Source organism: Vanessa cardui, chromosome 24 (assembly GCF_905220365.1).
Source record: "Vanessa cardui chromosome 24, ilVanCard2.1, whole genome shotgun sequence".
In the NCBI taxonomy this organism is placed as follows: Eukaryota; Metazoa; Arthropoda; class Insecta; order Lepidoptera; family Nymphalidae; genus Vanessa; species Vanessa cardui.
Window position 1 is genome coordinate 4,261,939 of NC_061146.1, and position 17,497 is coordinate 4,279,435.

The window sequence follows — 17,497 nt, forward strand, 5'->3', positions numbered from 1 at the left end:
TATGAAAAATTTGCTGTAATCTGCGATTAATCTGATTGAAAGTCCTACTTCCCAACATAGATATTTCGTCTAAAATTATTAATTTAACTTTACATAGCTTACTAGCTAATGTGTTAGCCGTGCCTGCCGACAAAGACGGCATAGTACTACCACACTGTGAAATTGGCAAACAGAATGCGTTGTGAACAGTTTGTCCTCCAATACCAAACGCGGCTTTGCCAGTAAAGGCGCAAAGTAATATTTTTATTTCATCTGGGTTAGTTCCAGGCTCACGATTAAAGATTAACATTAAATATTGATAAAGGGCCTTTATCAGCAAGCTTTTACCAACTCCAGCACCGCCGCTGACAAAATAATAAAATGGGAGCTCTAATTGTTGCGTGAACAGATTTCCTAGGTGCAAAACAAAATTTCTTTGGTCACTATTCAACATTCTTAGTAATGCGAGCACATGATCTTCGTTCATTAATAATGGTTGAGCAATTACTCTACATATCAAGTCATTGCCTTGTTCCCCTTGTAATTGCAAACAATGGTCGGGATCAATTTCTTGGGTCTCCAATTCATATTCACCTAGAGCACAGGCTCTTGCTTCAGCTCGATTGTTATCATTTTCTTCATCATCATTTTCTGCATTTCGAACCGCTGCTAATAACGCTTCAAATTCTTCTGGCCCTCCTAAGGAATTGAACTGTATACTTTCTGATTTTATCATATTACATTTATTGAGGAAAATTTCTTCTAAATTTAATTCGTCATTTACAAGCTCTGACTCTTCATTCCTCCAAGGTACATATAACATAATCTGCTCTCTATAAAAGTTATCTGGGTCCTGCTCACGATTATATCGTCGAAAACGTATTATTTTAGGCTTTAATCTTCTTCGTATGTAGCCGTCATTATTTAATAATTGTATCCAGCTACCAGTTGTTCTATCTTCGGTATTTTCTTCCATATTTTCATTCTCGTACGATTTTGATAGCTTAGTTGAATAGGTATAATAGGCAGCAAAATATGCCAAGCTCATTCTTTCGAAATAATCATCCTGTGGTCGATTGATGTAATGGTCTAACAAATTTTTTTGAAATATATCAGTAGAGGAAGCATTCAATGACTTCAATGTTTCCATCGGCTTTAGAATACCTACTCGTTCGTTTGGATGACCCGTATTAATATAAATATCAGCTTCGCTGGCACGAGACAAAGGCAATCCTGCGAGGCAGTAAATAGCTTCTTGCGCAGAAATTTCTGATGAATTGAGAAACACTTTAGATATCGCACGTAGAGATTCTTTTATATTTGCATTACCATTTTTAGCTTCCTCTACAGCAGCTCTAAGTAAGTTGGACATACCTCTGTCAGTTTTATTAATGTAGTCTACAATATAAACTGAACATGCAAAAGGATCTAATATAAACTGGCAATCCATATTCGCCTGCTGTAGTTCTAATATTTTTTTGCAAAACGGATTTAACAAGATATCTTTGGGTTTTCTTTTCAAAAATATTTTTGGTCGTTTGAGTGTAGCTCTTACGGCTAAAATATATTCGGATATAGTTAATCCAGTGGATTTCAAGTAATCATCAAATGTGATATCATTAGAAACATTAGATAGGTCTTCTTTTAACTTTTTAGAATTTTTTTTCCATTTTGCTGTGGAAGGATCGTCTTTATACAATTCAGTCAACAATCTTGTTTTGTCCATTGGAAAGAAAGGTATTCCGAATCTGCATGGTCGGTCTGGTTTTGGGTGACATGTGTGAGTGTGTTTGTGTGTTTGTATTGCTACAAGATCGTTACTTATTTCATTACTGTCACAAGATACGATCATATCAACAAATTTTATGATATTTTCAATAGAAGTTTCGTCTTCGGGAGTATATATTGGTGCACCTTCTATCCACAACATTATGTGTGCATGTGGCGATCCACGATGTTGAAATTCTATCCTATGGTACTGATGGCTAATCTTATTGTCCCCAAATGGTCCTGATGGAACTAACCATGTCTTCATCAATTCTTTAAGCCTTGTTTCAAAAAATGTGACACAAATAAATGGGTCTGATTGAATAAGACGTGCCTTTTCCTCATAAGAGATAGATCGTGCCTCTTTAAGACTAACTTCTCCCTTATCAACAGTTTTTTTAAGTTGTTTTATAAGTTCTGGCCATTTGGCCTCTGCAGCTGACACAGTAACAAAAAGGGTTGGCACTCCGAATTGTCGAACCATAGCGAGTACCTTTTTTTTTTCGTTTTCCCAATGAGCTGGTGAATTTCTCACGTCGCACAAAACTCTATACCCGTCATCATGCTGTATAAGATTATTCAAATACTCATCTTTCAGCAGATTGGAAACTATAATAGGTACAGAATTATTTACTTTTTTTCGTAAGCAGGTCAAAATATTATTTCGCAGCTGTAACATTTGTTGTTTTTTCAACAAAGTAAATAAATAGTCAGCCCTCATGGCTCTCCGGTCAAATCTTGTTATCTCTGATTTCATAATTTCGGAATTACTCAAATTTATTTTGAATTTCCGCTCAACCCCTCCGTGTATTTTAATGAAGCCTAATTCTTCCATATATTCATCATAAATTAGTGACCTTGGTTGATTACCTTCTCCTGGCGCCATTGTAATAGTAACATCTTTTTCATTATCTAATAGAGTTTCTACATTTCCAGGGTTAATATTTTTTTCTTCTTGTGCCAAAACATCACACGTACATTTTTCGAGACAATTTTCGTCATCGGATTGGTCATCGTAAATCCACTCTTCATCATATTTGATACCTATTTTCTTAAACAAATCAGTTTGCACTAAATACTTTGCAGCTTCTCTGATTACGTCCGGCCGGATTCGCTCTTTTCGACCATGCTTATAACACATTCTCCGTTTTAATTCTATTGTAATAATGTGATTATCAGATGGATGTCTAGGCAACGCTGAAATCATAGTATTTACATCCACAGGCACGTTAACAACTCCACCTGTTAATCCATGTTGATAACCAAGGCCCTGCCCTTTTCTTACTATTTTAAGGAATATATGTCTTGGTGAAACCAATCGCTCCTCAAGTGGTGTAAGTTTTTGTAAAACGTCAGGAATATCAGGGAACAGTAAACCATTACTCATTGCTAATCTCGGTATTTTTCCCGCTTTCAAATTATTATGACAAGTGTAGCAAAACATATAATTATTATTATCAGAAAATGTACTTAATTTTATGTTTCTCATGACTTCATCTAGGAAAAAAGACAGATGATTTACTTTTAATGACTTCAGGGAGTTTCTATGCCACAATCTTCCGCAGCACGAACAAATGCTTGTGTGGCCATGTAAAATAGAATCAAAGAATTGTTTTTCAATTTTGTCCCAATCATTTTCAATATTCTGATTTCGTATATTTCGAATTTCGGTTTCACGAGTAGCGTATTCTGGATTTTTACGTGATAAACGATGCGCTATGGTATCACGTTCCTGTTCTAGCGTTTTATATGCAGGATCCTGACGTAAAATATGGTGTGATGCAGTGTTAAGTACCCGTTCGCGTTCCCTGTAAGTACGATCCTGACGTGAAATGCGACGCGAAACAGTATTGCGTTTTTGCTCCGTCTTGCGTCTACGAGGTACTGAACGTTGCAGTTTTTTCGACTCTTTATCTCGCTCTTTTTTTCTATTTTTAGTGTCATCACTACATCTGGATAATCTTTCTCGTTTGAGGTTATTCTCTAATATCCTTGACGATTTTCTTTTACAAGCAATAAGCGAAGTACTTTTTACTGGGCTGAAATTACTATTTATAGGGGCGTTCTGATCATACGAACAATTAGGATTTTCCAATGTTTCATAGGAAACAGGAATAGTAATCGAGAGAACAGTTTTCCCTAAAACCTCTATTTGACTACAGTTCGATAGTTTATTGATTTTTTGGCGCCTTTTTTTGTTTCTTTCACCAATACGTTTTCTTTCTAACTTAGTGCCACAGTATTTGTTTTGGGGACGTCCACCACGATTAATAACTGTAGACGGAAATTCTGTTAGCCTATGTGTTAAAAGAATGTTTAAAGTATGACTTCTTAAAAACTCGACATTGAATTTAATATTACATGGATCAAGGCCTAACACAATTGAAGTACTAAATGCTATTGCGTATAAGCCGCAATCAATCAAATTTGGTTGTTTTTGTACAACAGGAAATATGATTTCATTTTCTAGAATGTAAGGAAACAATTTTCTCAAATACTCTGCCTGTATTTCACTAAGATTTTTATACAAACTATCATAAACTTTGAGCGTATGAGATGAATAATAGACACAAACCCAATGCCCAACTTTCGAAAAATCGTCAGAATCAGGACGAAATAAAACCTGTAGAAAATTTGAGTTCGGATCAACAGGGAGAGCTTTTTGGCGCAATCTCTCTGTTGTTATCTCATAAACACTTCGGTTTTGATACCCATGAACTACTCTAAGTAAGGAGTTAAACTCCTCCACAACATCTTCTTCAACATAACTACCATTATCCAACAGATAGTTATATGATAACTGTACAGAAGTCATTTTCAATAGGGAAAAATATTTTTTGTGAAATATTTTTTTTTGTAATAAATCTTACTACGATAGAAACGACGAAAATTATCACATCAATATATAGAAGTCTGGGATACGTCTGCAGCATAGGGAGCCGACCGCGCGAATGAGCCGCGCGGGCCTTGTGTCTGTGACATAGACTCGAAATCCCCACCACACTCGCAGCGCAGCGCGCATCACATTAATATTACTCCAGCCAATACGTCATTAAATGCTTCAAAAACGTTCGATTTTTAATTTTCTTTCTTTAAATTATTAATCGAATATGAAAAACAAACAACCCCTGAAGAAAATTATAAGACTTATTGTTTAAAAAACCAATTGCTTAAACAATCATTTTATTACAATATTTTGTAATATATTTATCAGAGATCGAGACATTTGTATAACAATAGATTAATTATACCTCGAATTTTTGACGCTATAAAGCAATGAGAATGTTAAATTTTAATCGAGTGTAATCGAAATATGTTTTCTTTTCAAACTGTGAAAATTTTGTATTTGATAAGATTACCGACCAATGAAAATATATATAATGTAGAGATGAATTTTTTAATATATTTTAATCACTTTGATCGGACTGACTAGTGGAGGGCACGACCTTGGGGAAATCTATTGAGATGAAAATGTGCGTAAAGGTAGTATTCCAGGTATATATGTATATATTACCTGTATAATATATGTATATATGTATATACTGTATAATATAGGTATATATGTATATATTATTATTTATTTATATTTTCTTTCATTGATTATAAAAATAAAATGACTGTTTCTTAGTTATTCTTTATTATTAATTTTTTCCCTTTTATTTTTTGTAAATTTCTATTTATTTATGATCTGCGGTGAAAATTAGAGGTAAGTAGAAAATGAAATATAATCTCCCATACGAAATATTTTCAATTTATATTTTATAATGATTATTATTCGGAAGCATGTACCATTTGATCATGATTTATAATTAAATAATATTTTTAAATAAATTAAAAAAAAATCGTATAACACATTACATTTTATTTTTCACCTACCTATAATTTTAACTGCAAATAATAGATGAATTAAAATTTACGAATAATTGAAGGAAAAAAATAATAATAAAAAATAAAAAAGAATCAGTCACATTCTTATAATTAAAAGAAAAAAAAATATGAATAACTTAAAAAAAAAAGTTTAATTATGGACTCGAATACTACTTCTATGCACATTTTCATCCTGATCGGTTTTCCCATAAATTCTACATTTAAATTTTTAATTTTTCTAAACGATTCATACTATAACACTTTTATGTCTTCATTGATTTGTTTACAACTATATTATTGAAACAAGACACTAGCGCACAAATCTGTCTCAAGTAGAGCAACGTGAAGGTCATGTCTCATAATGCCGTAGTAAGGGCCCGCGCCTTACTAAGCATTTATTTGTCATACCGCGGGCGGAATTAAATTGAAAAATTAATTAATATCTCCTAAAACATTGGTCGTAGAATGCTCATTATGGGCTTATTTTTTTCGTTAAATATTCATCTACAAACCGATTTAACAAAACTTAACATTGGAGTTAAAAATATGTTCTCCCACACATTCCACCTGCAAATGTAAGTTGGTACGCACAATATTGAGTGATTTACCATGTTATTTTAATATCATGGACTTCTTATAGGTTTTCCTATAATCTATAAGGAGAAAACTAATTTCTGTATTTTTTTCAAAATTTTAGGTTCAGTAGTTTCGGAGATAAGGGGGGGGGAATGGTCGATTTTCGTCTATTTTCTTGAATAACTTGGAAACTATTTATTTTAAAATTACAAAAAAAAACATTTAAGATCTTCTCAACAAGACCTTTCATTTGATATGCCACACGATGCAGTTTTCAGATATTTTTTTTTTAATTTTCCCCTTCCCCCCCAAAATGACCCCCCATATACAGATTTCATCTACTCACGTCACACCTCTGTGTTTGGGTTACAGGAATTGATATGTGTACCAAATTTCAACTTAATCGGTCTAATAGATTCGGAGATAATTGACTGTAAGCGACGGACGGACAGACACACGAGTGATCCTATAAGGGTTCCGTTTTTGTATTCAGACGTACGGAACCCTAAAAACCTAAAGTAAAGTTCTATACTCGGCGACCTGTTTATTTTCGTTCTTTATTATTAACCAAAAGTATTTTTTTATATTATCAACCGACTTCAAAAAGGAGGAGGTTATCAATTCGTCTGTATCTTTTTTTTTTATGTTTGTTACCTCATAAGTTTTTACTGGGTGGACCGATTTTGATAATTTTTTCTTTGTTTGAAAGGTAGTGCTTCCCGTGGGGTCCCGTGGGGTGGGTTTTTTTATTTTTTTCCGATGATGGTATCCGTATAAAAACGACATAAGTCTTAAATTTGCATTATGTATATGCGTGACAAGGAATTTGATATTTTTTGGAATTAAAGAAGAAGAAGAAAAAACTTATGAAGAGTTGGAATCTATCATATTACAAATACTTAAACACGAGCTAAAACTAGAATGTGACAAAAAGGAATTGGAGATGGTTCGAAGAATGGGAAAACATCTAGAAGGCAAAGTGAGACCTATTGTCGTCACTTTTACGACTTATGGCAGAAAAATCACAATATTAAAAAACAAGAAATGTATACAGAACAAAACTATTTACATAAAAGAAGACTACCCACCTCAAGTGCTGGAAGCAAGAAAGAAACTACAAGAAAAGTTAAAAAAAGAAAGGAAAGACGGAAAAATTGCATACTTAAGATACGACAAACTCATAGTTCGAGAAAAGCACAGCAAAGATAACAGCGAAGAACAAGAAGACATAACAAAAAATACCGAAACAGACAAGACAAGGAAAAAGCGGGAACTCGAAATAACTCCCCCTAGCCAGATAAGAAATTATTACAAAAACCCAACACAACAACAAGCAGTAAAAAAGAATAAAATGCAACCATATACGAATAGAACGGGAAAATCGCAGAGCTCTATGGAAAATTTCTGTGCTAAACAAAATATTGAGTCATGCAAGTTAACAGCGGACTGTGAAAAATTATTGTCTTCGAACAACTCAGAAGAATAGCAATCAATACAATCATTACAAAATAAAAATACTGCACCCTCGAAAATAAAAAACAAAATTAATATACTAAAAACGAACAAAATACATCCTCCCCCAGAACGGCTCGTCACCGCGGGGGTTGTAGACGACCACCCTCCAAACATGAAAAAATTATATTACATTTCTACATTTAATGTACGATCTTTAGCTAATGAAGCAAGGATAGTTGAATTGGAATGCGCGATATCGAAGATCAATTGGGACATAATTGACCTATCTGAAGTCAGAAGAGAAGGCTATAAAATTGAAGATAGGGGAAGATACTTATTATACTACTACGGCGAAAGGAGAGGAGAAAGAGGAGTTGGTTTCTTAGTAAAAAAGCAAGACAATACAGTGGTATATGATTTCATCGCAATATCTGAAAGAGTTGTTGCTTTACAAGTAGAGATATATAGAAAAGAATTTTATATAATACAGACATATGCCCCTACCAAAAAAGCTAATATGGATGAAATAGATAAATTCTACGATGATGTTGATAAAGCCATGAATAAACGCACAAAAAACATAATATTCTTAGGTGACATGAATGCTAAAATAGGATGGCCCAAAGAAAATGAAGAACTCATAATGGGCAATTATGGCTACGGGAAAAGAAACGATAGAGGGGAGAGGTTCATAAAATTTTGCTTTCAATATAATTTAAAAATTTCGAACACGCTATTTAAAAAACCAGAAAAGCTACGATGGACCTGGAAAACACCTGACGAAAAAGCTAAAAATAAATTGATTTTATAGCTACAAATGTGACAAAATATGTACAAAATTTAAATGTCTTAAGTAAACTATTACATCCCAGTGACCATAGAATGCTCAGAGTTACTTTAAATATAGAGGGCAATAAAAAATCACGAGCTTACTATCGAGGCAAAATACTTAACAAAAAATATGAAAATACAATTGAAGACCTACAACCCTTGATAAAATGTGAAACCGATAACGTACATGAAATCACTAAGAAAATAGAGACATATTTACTCAAAGACTTTAGCTATAAAATATAACTAGAGAAAAAAATAAAGGAATCATAACAGAAGAAATAGAAACTCTGAAATTTAAAAAACATTTATTAAAAAACAAAGAAAATAAAACTAGGAAAGAAAAGCAAACATTAAGTAAATTATACAGAATAATACATAAAAAGATCAAACAAAATATCAGAAAGAAAAGGCTAGATACAATTAGCAAATTCATCGAAAAAACCGGAGGAATAAAAAAGGCTTATAAAAAATTAGAAACAACCAAATATGTAATAACACAACTGGAGGATAGTTCAAAAACCACTACTACAAACAGAAAAGACCTAATGACTATAGCTAGCTACACAATTCTACAAAAATCTCTACACCTGTAAAAATAATCAAAGCAAAGAACTGACACTTAAAAATATAGAGCCAACTCAAGAGCCACCCCCACCTTTTTTAGAAAGTGAAGTAGAGCTTGCGATAAATAAATTAAAATTAGGAAAGAGCCCAGGTCCAGACGGTGTGACAAATGAAATTATTAAAGTTGCGAAAGACAAACTGGTGAAACCCCTTACTAAGCTCTTCAACAAAATTCTTCCAACAAAAGAAATACCAGAAACATGGACATACTCAGAAATTACACTTATATACAAAAAAGGAGACCCCAAATTAATATCAAATTACAGACCTATTAGCCTTATATCTTGTCTATATAAAGTATTCGCATCAGCCCCCCTAAAGCGTATTGCAACAAAAATTGATGAGAACCAACCTGTAGAACAAGCGGGATTTATGAAGAACTTCTCTACAGTTGACAGTACTACAATAAAGGTAATAATAGAACGTTTTAGAGAATATAACCTTCCTTTATATATTGCCTTTATTGACTACTGTAAAGCGTTCGATTCAATTTCACATGAGTCTATCTGGCAAGCTTTAAAGCAACAAGGTGTGGACTACGACTACATAGAAATTATCAAATCAATCTATATGAAAAGTACAGCAAGAGTACGCTTAGAAAAAAGAGGACCAATTTTTCAAGTACAGAAAGGAGTAAAGCAAGGGGATCCGCTCTCTCCAAAAATATTCATCGCAGTTCTGGAATCCATCTTCAGAAATTTGAATTGGAGTGAATTGGGAATAAACATCAACGGAAAATGTCTCTCACACCTTAGATTTGCAGACGACATAGTATTGCTGTCAGAAGACCCACACAAGCTGAAATATATGATAGATTCCCTTAGTCAACATATCGATATCGTCGGTCTTCAAATCAACTGGGACAAGACAAAAATAATGACCAACTACGAACAAATTCCTATATCTACACAATCAATAAATATAGATTATGTCACAGAATACATCTACCTCGGACATCTAATTTCAATTAACTCCTGTACAGAGAAAGAAATCGACCGCAGAGTTAAGAGTATATGGAATAAATACTGGAGTATGAAAGAAATCTTCAAAGGACCTATACCAACTAAATTGAAAACGAAAGCTATGGATATATGTCTAACACCAGTCCTCACTTACGCCTGTCAGACCTGGGCACTCAGAAAACCTCTCTTAAATAAGATAAGAAGTTGCCAAAGAGGAATAGAACGCAGCTATATGAACATTAAACTAAAAGATAGAGTGAAGAGTTCGCTTATGAGAGAAAAAACAAAAGCTAAAGACGCGGTAAAACGGGTGTTAGCGCTGAAATGGAAATGGGCAGGTCACATTCAAAGAACGTCAGACGACAGGTGGTCAAAAACATTAACAAATTGGTATCCTATTGATAAAAAAAGGAGGAAAGGAAGACCACCTCAGAGATGGAGCGACGATATAGTAGGAAGCTGGAAATCTATGGACTAGACTGGCAAAAGATAGAAACACCTGGAACAGTTTGGAGGAGTCTTTTACCGCAAAAAGCGGCCCTTACACTTAATAATATTAACGTTAGATTAAGCACAAATACTAACAATACTAACAAATAAATAAGAACATAACTATTATACAAATTACCAATCAATATATGTCTATCAAAATTGTAAGGGGGATAAAAAAAGCTTATATATATATATATGAGTGACAAATAGGTGAATAACTCAAAATCACGTTAACCAATTTTGATGATTCTTTTTTATTATAAAGGATATACTTTAAGGGTAGTTTGGTGAAAGTTTGGTAAGGTTCTGAGCACAGGATCCATGACAAATTAAGGGAACGGGAGGGAACGGAACAATTCTGAGGAGCACGTTAGTAATACTCGGTCGAATCTTTTATTTATGGGTTCCTTGGATATTTGAATCACCTTCCGGAACGTGGTTATGTTCATGTAATTGTCATAATCGAATATTATAATCAACTAGCGACCCGCCCCGACTTCTCACGGGTGCAATACTTATACTAAATATACTAAAGAATTTGTTTATTTACGAGATCACATTGCAAACTTCTAAAATTGTCAGTGTTTCTTTACTATATTGTTCATTTATTATATACACAAACCTTCCCCTTGAATTACACTATCTATTAAAAAAAACCGCATCAAAATCCGTTGCGTTGTTTTAAAGATATAGGGACAGAGAAAGCGACTTTGTTTTATACTATGTATTGACGGAACTCCTAAACGGCTTACAGTTCGATTTGGGGCAGAATTTATTTCTGTCTTTAATCAAATATTGTGTATGTGATGTGATGTCATATGATGTACGACATAGCATACGAATAGCTCTTTTGCAAAGTTTTTTTACTGAGGTCGATTACAGCTCTTTCGAGGGTGGTAAAATGAAATGAAAAATATTAGACTACTTAAAAGTCGATTTACGATTATATAATGTAGTTATAATTATTGCTATATTTGGAGTCGGTGTCAGCCAACCCTATACTATACCTATCAAAAAACAATACGAGAATACTTTAAGAAATGTTTCTTACAAATTACCTTTTATACGATATTATACTGGGTCAATCAAGAGGCTCGTATCGCTTCTTTCTTTTGATTGTTGAAGCGTGTGTGGCTGACACCGGCTCCAAATATAACAATAACTATAACTACATTATATAATCGTAAATCGACTTTTAAGTAGTCTAATATTTTTCATTTTATTTTACCTAGGAGGACTCTCAAAAATATGTTAAATATGCAATTATTTTTATTACTTTTTAGTACATTTTAATTTGTTTTAAAATACTGTTTTGTTTGAAGTCGGTTTTTCTTTTTGTTAAAATTTTATTTTTTTATGTTGTCATTATAGTTTGTTAACTGAATTCTCTTATGCATTATTTCAAGTATAACAGAAAAAGTCAATCAAACAATATTTGACAGCAACTTAATGCGATATCATTGGTCAAGAGCTTGTTTAATCTATGATATTCTCTATGGATTTGCGGGAAAAATAACATTTTAAACGGCGACGAAACTCTTATCAGAATTTTGTAAGTAAAATTAAGGTGAAAATATTTGGTTAAGTGCAATATATCTGTATTATAAATAAAATAAAGATATATTAATCATAACCTCTTAACATGGCATTAGTTAAATTTATTAGATCGCCTCCAGGCTGTATCAAATAACAAAATATGTTTATTATTGTATATTGTAAATGGACATTATAAAAAAAATCCCGCTGAGTTTCTTTCGCCGGTTCTTCTCAGGTCTGAGGTCTGTTATATTCCGAATCAGTGGTAGATTTTCGACAATCAATAAAAAAGTGTAAACACTTCCATTTTGAATAACGGTTTTTGATTTTGACTTTGATTAGCAAGTCGCAAATCGATATACGTAAATTTTCATCTTTATTTCTACTTCCATTGGAATAAGCTAAATGAAGATAAAGATAATTTGCACTAAAAAAGAGTCAAAAAGTGTCATTCATTCATTCATTCAGTCATTCATTATGATATCTTATAGAGAAAATAAAATGAAAAAGATTGCCAGCAAGTTCAATTACATATTTTAAATTACCCTTAAAGTTTTCTTCTTCTTTCAACTTCCAGACATTCTGGAGTTTAGTTCAAAAACACAATTCAGTTTGTTATATGACCAGTTGTCTTTTCTGTCACTGTTCTTCATAAATTTATTGCTGTACGAAAATAATATTTACTTAATAATTTTGTTACAGGTTCGACAGACTAAGATGACTCATTAAAACACAATTACAAGCACAGTTGCAATATGCTTCATTTGCCGCAGAAATGGTTCGCGCGCATCCAAAGTGGCGGCATCGCCAATCAATTCTTCATGGCACTCATGGGTAAGACCGCCTATGTTATTATCACTGAAATCCTTAAGTTTAAACTGTGATGTTATTACTTGGAGGTAGGGTTTCTTGTTAAATTGCCCAAGTATACCTACTTGGGCGATTTAACAAGGTGGTACCCCACCCTTTCATTATACATTCACAATAACGTTCTGGTGGTAAGGGCCAGTGTACCAATTTCGGTTGGCACATTGGCCATTAAAGGTATGGTTTCTATTTTTAACGACGCCAATATCTATGAACTATTTCAACAATAAATGTTTAACTATAGTAACCATGTTTGAATATACCTACTTCTTAATGCTAATAGCTCTTGATTCCCTTACGTATTCCATATTCAAAAATATCTTTTACATCAAATCGCTATCTATGAACCAATCGCTAAAGACTTTAATTATATCGAATTTTGATAAGACGTGATTGAATTACAAAAAAAAAAAAAAACTTCAAACTTAACATTGAAATGTCACCCGGTACTGCTCCGATCCTGTATTTCGTAACTCGTAGTGCGATTATAGAGTGAAAACTTATCTATAGTCTATAGACAGTAGCTAAGGCTTGGGTCTTAATTTTGAGGTACTCCACAGTGTAAAAAATCACCACAATTGCAATGACTAATCAACCGTTATATAAGTATAGTAAAATTCAAGCATAACAATTGTATTTTACTTTAAATAATAGAATTTGTCTCACAATTGACAAAAATGCAAGTATCTACCTACTCGTTGCGGTTGTTAAGCACAATAATGGACAAAATATTTAAATACGTAACAAAAAATATCATCTTTATAATATAAATAAATATTACACAAAAGAAACAGCACAAACAACACAATAGAACTATACCAAAAATGCATATAAAGTGTACATCTACATACAAATAATTATTACAATATACCCACACATTCAATACCGATAAAATTATTTCAATTGTTTCAACCTACCACTGTTGGTATATATATTAGCTTGATTAGCATAGTATATTATCTGTTGTGAGCAAGCGAGTTTTTATGAAGAGGTCAAAAGAGGGCATAGTAATATTAGTAAAACTTTAAATGTACAGAAAATGCTCAACAACAAACAACAACAGCAACAGTCTGTCAATTTCCCACTGCTGGGCTAAGGCCTCCTCTCCCTTTTAAGAGAAGGTTAGGAGCATATTCCGCCACGCTGCTTCAATGCTGATTGATGGAGTAACATGTGGCAGAATTTCGTTGAAATTACTCCTTCACCGCCGACCTCGAGATGAATTGTAAACATAAATTAAACACATGAAAATTCAATTCGCTCATGTATGAATCTATACGAGTTTGGATGATTTCCTCGTCTTGTTTTCGTTTATCGCATCAGGAACTGTGAATACAAATTAATCAGTCCCGGATGTCAGCTTGTTTGAGATGAGTGACCTTCGTTTAAGATTTCTGAGGTTGGTTCCTTTTGTGAATTAAATCACATCAATTTACATCTAGCCAAACTTTTTATCGAAAGCGGAAACGATTAGATAAAGGTTTAAAAAAGTAGTCTCTAAACCGGCTTTGGGAATCAATTGTCAGATGTTTCGTTGCTAAGCCAGAAACAAGTCTTATCACAGTCTTAAATCTTAAGAATCTTAACAACAACAACATTCTGTAAAATGTCCCCCTGCTGGGCTAAGGCCTTCTCTCCTTGAGGAAAAGGTTTGGAACATTTTCCACTACGTTGTTCCAATGCGAATTTGTGAAATACACATGTGGCAGACACATGCAGGTTTCCTCTGGGTCATCTGGGCTTAAGATTAATATAACTCAATATTTGACAGAAAAAATAAACGCTCTTTCTCTTAATGGTGATTTTGAAAAAAAAAACATTTAATAATCGGTTACATGAAGATGACACTTAAGCATAGAATTGGACTTTCTTAGATAAGTTTAAATAAATACGACAGTATTTTTATTATCATTACATAGTATATAAATAAAATTTTAACAAAAAGAAAAACCGACTTCAAACAAAACACTATTTTAAAACAAATGAATATGCACGAAAAAGTAATAAAAATAATTGCGTATTCAACATATTTTTTAGAGTCTTCCTAAGTTAAATGAAATGAAAAATATTAGACTACTTAAAAGTCGATTAACGATTATATCATGTAGTTATAATTATTGGTATATTTGGAGCCGGTGTCAGCCACGGTGCCCTTGCTCCAACAATCAAAAGAAAGAAGCGATACGAGCCTCTTGATTGATCCAGTATATTATTGTGTAAAAGGTAAGTTGTAAAAAACATATTTGTCAAAGTATTCTCGTATTGTTTTTTGATAGATATACTGTAGGGTTTTATTGGCTGACACCGACTCCAAATATAACAATAATTATAACTACATGATATAATCGTTAATCGACTTTTAAGTAGTCTAATATTTTTCATTTCATTTAACTTAGGAAGACTCTAAAAAATATGTTGAATACGCAATTATTTTTATTACTTTTTCGTGCATATTCATTTGTTTTAAAATAGTGTTTTGTTTGAAGTCGGTTTTTCTTTTTGTTAAAATTTTATTTATTTTTTGATTTTAAGTGAAGCTGATGTTGACTAACTAATTTATTTTAATATGGATTGATTAAACGTTCCGTTTATATGAGTCAGAAACTATTTCGAGGACAATTTCAAAGGAAACTTGCGAATAAAGCAAAAATAGACTTTCGAAAATGCGGATTTAATACGTCACGCGGCGTAAACTACAAGGATCCCTCGAAAGAGCTGTAATCGAACTCAGCAAAAAAACTTTGAAAAAGACCAACTATATTTCGTACATCATATGACATCACATCACATACACAAAATTTGATTAAAGATAGTAAGAAATTCTGCCCCATATCGCACCCTAACTGCGAGCCGTATAGGAGTTCCATCACTACATAGTATAAAACAAAGTCGCTTTCTCTGTCCCTATATCTTTAAATCTACGCAACGGATTTTGATGCGTTTTTTTTTTAAAAGATAGTGTGATTCAAGGGGAAGGTTTGTGTATGTAAAACATGAACAATATAGTAAAGAAACACTGATAATTTTAGAAGTTTGCGATGTGATGTCGTATATAAACAAATTCTGTAGTATATTTAGTATCAGTATTGCACCCGTGCGAAGCCGGGGTGGGTAGCTAGTTGATTATAATATTCGACTATGATAATTACATAAACATAACCACATTACGGAAGGTGACTCAAATATCCAAATAACCTATAAATAAAAGATTCGACCGATTATCGCTAACGTGCTCCTCAGAATTGTTCCGTTCCCTTCCGTTCCGTTACTTTGTCATGGATCCTGTGCTCAGAACCTTACCAAACTTTCACCAAATTACCCTTGAAGTATATATTTTATAATAAAAAAAGAATTATCAAAATTGGTTAACGTGATTTTTAGTTTTTCACCTATTTGTCGCGCATATACATAATGCAAATTTAAGACTTATGTCGTTTTCACATGGATACCATCATCGGAAAAAAAAATAAAAAAAATGGGACCCCACGGGAAGCACTACCTTTCAAACAAAAAAAAAATTATCAAAATCGGTCCACCCAGTAAAAAGTTATGAGGTAACAAACATAAAAAAAAAAAAAAAAAAAAAAAAAAAAAAAAAAAAAAAAAAATACAGACGAATTGATAACCTCCTCCTTTTGGAAGTCGGTTGAAAACAAAGTTGCTTACCGCTATCTGTCCCTATGTATGCTTAGATCTTTAAAAATTACTCAATCGAATCGATTTTTTTTAATAGATAGAAAGATTCAAGAGGAAAGTTTTGGTATATAATACATGGACAATAAAATCAAAATCAAAATCAAAATAAACTTTATTCAAGTAGGCTTTTATAAGCACTTTTGAATCGTCATTTTACAATTAAGTGAAGCTACTACCGGTTCGGAAAGTAGATTCTACCGAGAAGAACCGGCAAGAAACTCAGTAGTTACTCTTTTTTAACATTTAAAAAATACAACGTCATGTTAATTAAATACAATTATTTCAATTAATGTATCCTGCTTGGAAGTCAACAGGTATTAACTCCACGCTTTTTTATCATCTACAAAATCTTGTATCGAATAGTATGCTTTTTCTACCAATGTATTTTTAACAAACGATTTGAATTTACTAAACGGCAAAGTTAAAAATTTCTGCGGAATTTTGTTATAGAAACGGATACCTTGCCCCAAGAAGGATCTATTGACTTTGCGGAGTCGGAAACTTGGCGTTATAAGTTTATCCTTACTTCTAGTGCATATACAATGATTATCACTGATTTTATCAAAGTGATCAATGTTACTGTGAATATACATGATATTGTTGTAAATATATTGCGACGCAACAGTAAGTATTCCTACTCTGTTAAAAACATCCCGAAGAGAGTCTCTAGCTCCAAGATTATAAATAAACCGAATTGCTCTCTTTTGTAAAATAAAGACAGATTCAATATCTGCAGCGTTACCCCAAAGTAATATGCCATATGACATAATACTGTGAAAATAACCAAAATAAACTAAACGAGCGGTATCAATATCAGTTAGTTGTCTAACTTTTCTAACCGC

General features: G+C 32.8%; 2 protein-coding genes across 2 annotated transcripts in view; both read left to right on the forward strand.

The window, feature by feature from the left end:
* LOC124540107 (solute carrier family 2, facilitated glucose transporter member 8-like) overlaps positions 1 to 17,497 on the forward strand; it is a 62,002-nt gene that overhangs the window by 17,652 nt on the left and 26,853 nt on the right. Inside the window, exon 2 of the mRNA XM_047117539.1 lies at positions 12,795 to 12,926. Coding sequence (XP_046973495.1) covers positions 12,848 to 12,926 — 79 coding nt within the window. The 5' untranslated portion in view covers positions 12,795 to 12,847. The remainder of the gene's footprint in view (positions 1 to 12,794; positions 12,927 to 17,497) is intronic.
* On the forward strand, positions 7,133 to 7,675 carry LOC124540232. The gene has a single exon (XM_047117698.1). It carries the CDS (start codon positions 7,133 to 7,135, stop codon positions 7,673 to 7,675), a length of 543 nt encoding a protein of 180 aa, XP_046973654.1.